Raw genomic sequence first — 7,560 nt, 5'->3', positions numbered from 1 at the left:
CACACCTGGGGATGCTCCCTAGGCGCCCCGCAACCCCCAGCATTGTCCTTCTACCCTGACGACCGAGACTACACTTCCCGACGTGCTTCGGGGTCCCAGGGGGCGGGGCTCCAAGAGAGCTGTGGGGGCGGGGATGGCACGTGCCGCCGCTCTCGGCCAATGCGGAGCCCCGCGGGAAGGTCACGTGCCGCTGTTTGGCGCTTTTGTGCGCGCCCGGGTCTGTTGGTGCTCAGAGTGTGGTCAGGCGGCTCGGACTGAGCAGGTGGGTGTGGGGCTCGGGAGGAGGCTGCGGCCGGCGAGAGGGACGCGGTCGGCGGGAGGGGCCGGCAGTGGCAGCGACCCCCTGCTGCAGGGCGGCGGGCGGGGCTGCGGGCCACGGAGGGGCTGGTGGGCGGGGGTCGCTCCGCTTTGTGTGTGGCTCGGGCGGAGCCTCGCCTTTGTCCCCGCTGTCTGGGGGCGCGGCTGTTCGTGGGCAGGGGGCTGGGCGAGCTCCCGGCGTCTGCTCCGGGGTGCCGTCGAGAAGACAATAGGGGGCGTGGGCCCTTGTTTGCCTCCCTCCCTCCCCTGCGGGCCCCGCCGGGGTCCCCATTGTCTGTAGGGACGGGGCGGCGGCCCTGGGGACTAGCGACTTTAGAGCCAAACTGCAGGCGGCCAGGGCCGCGACCGTCCCCTGGCGACCGCAGCTGGTGACTGAGGGGTAGCGTTCCCGGGCCCGGCGGGGGCTCTTCTGTCTTCGCGGCCGGACGCGCGGACAGCTTGGGTGACGGCAGGTTGGAGTTGGGGACGGCGGGAGGCGGTGGCGAGTTCACCACGGGGACACCCTGGGGCCCATTCCCGTGGCCTGCCGCACCTCAAGGTGGCGGCGGCGGCTTGGAGGTGTTTTTGGCGGGAGTTGGGGGGGCATCCGTGCCGGGGTAGTCGGGCAGGGGCGGGGTTACCCGGATTGGACCGTTAGCCCCGCCCACCCCTCCCCTTCCCACGCGCGCGGGCTCTGGGGTGTTCAGGGTTCGGGGAGATTCGAAAAGGCGCGGGGAGGAAGGGGGCGGGGCCAGGGGCCGGAGTGTAGGGCGTGCTCTGATTGGCCGGGGGCGACCGGTCCGCTTTTCCTCGCCTGGACCAGGGCCACGCCCATCCTGGGTCCGGTGCTGCATCTAAGGCTCTGCTTTGCCTTAATCTTGTCGCTGTTTCTGATTTTAATTTCTAGCTTTTGGGAACCTGTCGTCCTACGTTTTTCGTACTAGCTAGAGTCTACAAAAATCACAATCTTAAAAAGATCAACAAGAGATACAGCATTTTTCATGACATAACAGCACCAAATATTGTGACTTAAAACCTAGAGGTTCATAATCATTTTGCTTGCTGTTAGGCAAAGAAGCGTAAACCTGAGGGACAATAGGAATTCAACATTATTGGTTAATATTAGCTTGGGCGTTTTGTTATCCACCACGTCAGACACAGACAAAGCAGGGGTGGGTATTTCATTTGCACAATGAGTTGTAGGCAGTATTAAGATGGCTCCGGGGGCACTGTTGAGTTGAATCTGGAATATCTTATTACAGTTTTGGGGAAATTTTAAAGAGTTTATGGGGAGAAAAATCCTTAAGCCTTGTGACTTCTTTTGATTTTAAAAATCCAAGAGTTTTATGAACGGGCAAGCTCAGTTAAGTTGATTTTCTGCCACTAATATCATATTCAGGTCATATTTCCCAGTATGTTTATTTTGTAGATTTTGATAATTTTTTTCGTGGTTAATGACGTCTTTATTCCACATAGTGATTTTTCTGACGACGTATATAGATGTGATTTGAAATCTCTTTTATGTTGATGGCATATAGAAAGGCAAAGAAAGTGATTGCATGTTTTTGCAAATCATTTTCAGGACTTTCCTTATCCCTGTTGATTGTGCAGCTCGCTTGTCTTCTATTCACCATGGCTTCTTCTGGTAGGTAATTTATTTGGAAAAGCTGAAACTGTGATGGGCTTATGATTTTAGATTGAGATGGCTCAGGTCTTACGCCTTTGATTTGGCAATTATGTTTTGGTCTTATCAAAAACCTATTTTATGAATAGGAGAAGAATTTAAAAAATGATTATCACTTGAATGTGCCAAGACTTCATAATTGTTTCATTATTAGACAGTTTGGCTTGGTCTGAAGCAAAATTGTGGAGTTTGCACAAGTCTTTTGTTTATGAAAGCGATTGTCAGATATTGATGTCTCAAAACAGTATTTATTAATCCAAAAATCTTGAGCTTTGTTTTCTGGGAGATGGTTTTTATTTATTTGTTTATTTATTTTGAGACAAGTCTCACTCTCTTGTCCAGGCTGGAGTGCAGTGGCTCAATTATAGCTCACTGCAGCCTTGACCTCTGGAGCTCAAGTGGGCTCAAGCAATTCTCCGACCTCAGGCTCCATAGCATCTGGGACTATAGGCATGGGCCACCACACCCAGCTAATTAATTTTTTTTTTTTTTTTTTTTTAAGAGATGGGCTCTCCCTTTGTTGCCCAGACTGGTCTCAAACTCTGGGGCTCAAAAGATCTTCCCATGTTAGCCTCCCAGAGTGCTGGGATTACAGGCATGAGCCATGGTACCTGGCCCCGGGAAATGGTATTTAGATAATAATATCTTTCCTGCAAACACATCTTCCTGTAGTGTCAGTAGGCTGATAGAAATAAAAAGGGGGAAAAATCCCCACAATTTTCCTCAGTAGCCTTAGTTCTATACATTAAATTGATTTTTTTTTTGTTCTTTTTTTAAAACCAAGAATCACAGGCTGCTGAAAATTGATTTGGTTTTTAGGAAATTATAGAACAGTGTATTAGAATAGGAGAATCCTAGTTTTCTGAATTATAAATATAATCAATTCTAGATATCCAGGTGAAAGAATTGGAGAAGCGTGCCTCAGGCCAGGCTTTTGAGCTGATTCTCAGCCCTCGGTCAAAGGAATCTGTTCCGGAATTCCCCCTTTCCCCTCCAAAAAAGAAGGATCTTTCCCTGGAGGAAATTCAGAAGAAATTAGAAGCTGCAGAAGAAAGACGCAAGGTAAACACAGCAATTCACAGAAAGCAGGGTATTAGTTTATGTAATGGGCAGATCAATTTTATTTCTATAACAGGAAGAAAACAGAACTGTAGCTGTACTGTGATTATTACATATGCCAGTTATTGGAAGGAAATACCAGCCATCATTTATTGAATTCCTGTTACATGCCAGCTCCTTTGCTTATATTTTTCTCCTTTAATACATTGGCCCTACAGAGTTGGTGTTGACCCAGATAATGGAAATTAGAAACAGTTTCAGGAATGTTAAATCATTTTTCTGAAGTCAAACAACTAGTAAGTGTTGGGGTCAGAATTCAAGCCCTGGTCTGTCTTAAACTGAAGCTCATGCTTCTTTCATGCTTCCTCTTTGAAAAGATTTATTGGCAGATGATTCTTTGGCACTTTGGCTTTGTTTTTTGAGAGCTGTACAATAAAAACTTTTAAAATTGCTAGTGTGATTGTGTTGCTCAACTGGTATCATGGTAGCTTTTATCTAAGCAATTCTATTATAAAGTACTATCTTTAAAGGCGAATCAGAAGAATCAACAAATATTAATATGCTAGTTGTAGAACATTTAGAAAATACAGAAATTTATAAATGGAAATTAAAAGTATTCATTTTCCCACTTCCAGAAGTAACCAGTATTACCATTTTGGCGTATTTCTTCTTTCCATTCAACATTATTTTACTCTTTAAGAACTGTACATAAGTTTTCATGTAACTCCCTTTCCCAACAACCCCGATTGGATTGATTTTAAAGCTGGGGCAAGTAAGGCACAAAAGGTTAGGTAATAACCTGCCCCAAACCAGCATAGTGTGATTTGTAGTACATACACACACACCCGCCTGCCCGAAGAGCAGCAGTGTTTACACTAAGGAGTTGTCTTCTGTGCTTCTATGTAATAGTCTGAGTTCATGGAGTAGGAAGAAGCAATATAACCAAAGGTTGGACAATGGAAAGTTTTTTAGACAATAACCCTGGCCCTGTAGTCATTGGCCTGTGCTTTACATAGTAACTGGCTAAATATAGTGAAACTCCCATCATGACTAGGGTTTGGCGGAAGAGAATCAATAGAACCAGTGGCAGATGCTCTGTGGTTATCCTGCAAGTCATTGGTTCCAAACACATCTGAATGTTGTGAGAAAACGCTGTTCTCTTGAAGGTGGCATACCAAGGTATAGTCTGGTAATGAATGCAGTTTCCTGAGACAAAAGCTAATAAGGCTTTTCCTTGAAACAAATCCTCTGTCTTAAATAGTAATGTGGAGGCTTAGTCTTAAATTTTCTATCTTTTTTTTTTTGTCAGTTATGGTTAGAATTTTTACAATGAGCTGGTTTTCTTTGGGTAGCTTTTGAAGTTAAATAGTCAATTTTTTTTTTTTTTTTTTTTTTTTTTTTTTTGAGATGGGGTTTCACCATGTTGGTCAGGCTGGTCTCAAACTCCTGACCTCAAGTTATCCACCCGCCTCGGCCTCCCAAAGTGCTGGGATTACAGGCCTGAGCCACAGCGCCTGGCCCTTAAATAGTCAAATTCTTTACAAAGTGCCACTCCCAAGTGCATATTCCTCACGTCATCCAGATACCATTAAGCAGTAAATCTTAATAAAGATTTTCTTAAGAACTAATTGGGTAAGAGATTTCTGAACAAATAGGAGCAGTTTTCCAAAGTAAATACAAATACTAGAAGAAAAAAGCGTTTTCATAGTATTTTATGATAGGGATAATTCAGGTCCTAACTTCAGTATTATTTAAAGGGACCTTATTTTCTGCCTTTCAGTCCCCTTAGTAAATAATTTGTATTGTAATTTTAACTAATGCTGAATACATTTTATTTTTTGAGATAGAGTCTCGCTGTGTCACCCAGGCTGGAGTGCAGTGGTGCAGTCTTGGCTCACTGCAACCTCCACCTCCTGGTTGAAGCAGTTCTCCTGCCTCAACCTCCCAAGTAGCTGGGACTACAGGTGCCTGCCACCATGCCCAGCTAATTTTTATATTTTTAGTAGAGGTGGGGTTTCACCATGTTTGGCCAGGCTGGTCTCAAACTCCTGACCTCAAATGATCCACCTACCTCAGCCTCCCAAAGTGCTGCAATTACAGGCATGAGCCACTGTACCCAGCCTGAATACGTTTTAGAGTGCCTAGCCTGTTAAACTTTTTTTTCCAGTCCCATGAAGCTGAGGTCTTGAAGCAGCTTGCTGAGAAACGAGAGCATGAGAAAGAAGTGCTTCAGAAGGCAATAGAAGAGAACAACAACTTCAGTAAAATGGCAGAAGAGAAACTGACCCACAAAATGGAAGCTAACAAAGAGAACCGAGAGGCACAAATGGCTGCCAAACTGGAGCGTTTGCGAGAGAAGGTTGGTTTCTTGCCCTGTAAAAGGGTTAAGAGCTTAGAGTTTGATGCTCCAATGAGTTGGCTTGAACTAAGTGCCTTGATAAAAGGTGTTTGGTGTCTTTTTGTTATCCATTTTGGGACACAGCATGTTAAATGAAAGGTGTATTTTAAGATGGAATATTCAGTAATTCCCAGCATAATTGCACAGTCCTTGAAAGACCAGTAGGCGGCTTGGTTGTTAAATTCTACAAGGGACCCAGGAGATTAGATGATGTCCCAGAACTCAAATTTTGTGGTTCCCACAGGCTGTAATATATGCACCAAGGTTGTGTTGGGCCTCTTTGAGGTGGGGGGTGGGGGTTGGGGGTCGTGACGTGACAGGCTTTTTTTTTTTCTTTTTTTTTGACTGATGGCACCTTACCGTTCCTTTACAGGATAAGCACATTGAAGAAGTGCGGAAGAACAAAGAATCCAAAGATCCTGCTGACGAGACTGAAGCTGACTAATTTGCTCTGAGAACTGACTTTCTCCCCATCCCCTTCCTAAATATCCAAAGACTGTACTGGCCAGTGTCATTTTATTTTTTCCCTCCTGACAAATATTTTAGGAGCTAATGTAGGACTGTATAGGTAGATCCAGACTGTAAGATGTTGTTTTAGGGGCTAAAGGGGAGAAACTGAAAGTGTTTTTTTCTAAAGTGTTGGTCTTTCTAATGTAGCTATTTTTCTTGTTGCATCTTTTCTACTTCAGTACACTTGGTGTACTGGGTTAATGGCTAGTACTGTATTGGCTCTGTGAAAACATATTTGTGAAAAGAGTATGTAGTGGCTTCTTTTGAACTGTTAGATGCTGAATATCTGTTCACTTTTCAATCCCAATTCTGTCCCAATCTTACCAGATGCTACTGGACTTGAATGGTTAATAAAACTGCACAGTGCTGTTGGTGGCAGTGACTTTTTTTGAGTTAGGTTAATAAATTACCAAGCTGTAGAGACCCTCCTGGTTGATACTTGTTCCAGCGGGGCCTTGGAGCTGGTGGAAATACCCAACGCACAAATGACCGCACGTTCTCTGCCCTCAGTTTCTTGCCCCAGTGTGGTTTGCATTGTCTCCTTCCACAATGACCGCTTTGTTTGGATGCCGCAGCCCAGGTCAGCTGTTACTATATTCTTTCAGATGTTTATTTGCAAACAAGCATTTTCTGTTCTGTGTCCCTTTTAAAAGGCAGATTAAAGGCACAAGCATGTTTCTAGAGAACAGTTTAGAGAGAATCTCAAGATCCTAATTGGTGGTTTGCTTGCTCTACGATACAGGTGGTGTGTATCCTCATCCTTTCCTGCCCTAACAGCTGTGATGCGAGAATCAGAATATTAATAAAATTTTCTGTGCTGCTGTAGTTACTCCTGTGAAATGATTAAAGGGAAGCTACATTATTTTAAAGTAGCATTTGAGTTGGGTGGTTAAGGTTGGCAGATACGTCATCTTGTATCCAGAGGCTCTAATAGTCTCGATTGTCAGTCCATTGCCTGTCAATTCAGGGAAAGCCTTTGGCAGCTTTCCTATGCCATTTGGGAAATAGCCTAATTATAAATATTTTGTGCCTCTTAAATGTCTGTATAAAAACTCTTGGAAGCCAAGCACTTAACAGGAAAAGATGACTGCTAATACTGCGGTAGGGTCCACGTGTTATTGCATGTGCCTCTGCAGCCTGGGCTGTATCTTGATTGGGGTTTTACCAAACTTAAGAGAACAATAACATCCTACCTCAACTTACCTCCTGAGATTGTTGTTAGGATTAAATGAGTTTGCAGCGAGAGGGCACGCTTAGAACATATGTATTTAGCACTCCATATAAATCATGATTAATGTTTTCAACCAGAGACTAGTGAGTGATCTAAGTTTACATTCTTGAGTTGGAAATGATTATGCAGTTTTTGTATTCCTTGAATTGACTTCTAAATTTACTTAAATGATCTATCAGAGGAATTCTGAACAAAGCTTGCTTTAAAGAGTTATGGCCATGTAGGGCAAATAGAAAGAAGTGCATGTGTAGTTGACTACAACGATAGGTTCTGAGCAGTATCTAAACCAAGAAGACAGGATGAGGCTTGTGTGCAGTGGTGCAGCACTGTTCATCTTGGCTCCCATCTCTGGCACATTGTAGGTTCCCTGCGATCTTTAAA

General features: G+C 44.2%; 1 protein-coding gene across 1 annotated transcript; it reads left to right on the top strand.

The window, feature by feature from the left end:
* Positions 1–201: 201 nt before the first annotated feature.
* Positions 202–6,319, top strand: STMN1 (stathmin 1). Its single transcript, XM_012439888.2, has 5 exons — positions 202–262; positions 1,880–1,942; positions 2,871–3,043; positions 5,208–5,399; positions 5,812–6,319. The coding sequence occupies exons 2-5, from the start codon at positions 1,930–1,932 to the stop codon at positions 5,881–5,883; spliced, it is 450 nt and encodes a 149-aa protein (XP_012295311.1). The 5' UTR covers positions 202–262; positions 1,880–1,929; the 3' UTR covers positions 5,884–6,319.
* Positions 6,320–7,560: the final 1,241 nt, after the last annotated feature.

This window comes from Aotus nancymaae, unplaced genomic scaffold (assembly GCF_030222135.1).
Source record: "Aotus nancymaae isolate 86718 unplaced genomic scaffold, 86718_ANA_hifiasm-v0.15.2.pri h1tg000053l, whole genome shotgun sequence".
Lineage (NCBI taxonomy): Eukaryota > Metazoa > Chordata > Mammalia > Primates > Aotidae > Aotus > Aotus nancymaae.
The sequence above is the reverse complement of the archived record's forward strand: the minus strand, read 5'-3'. Positions and strand labels throughout refer to the sequence as shown.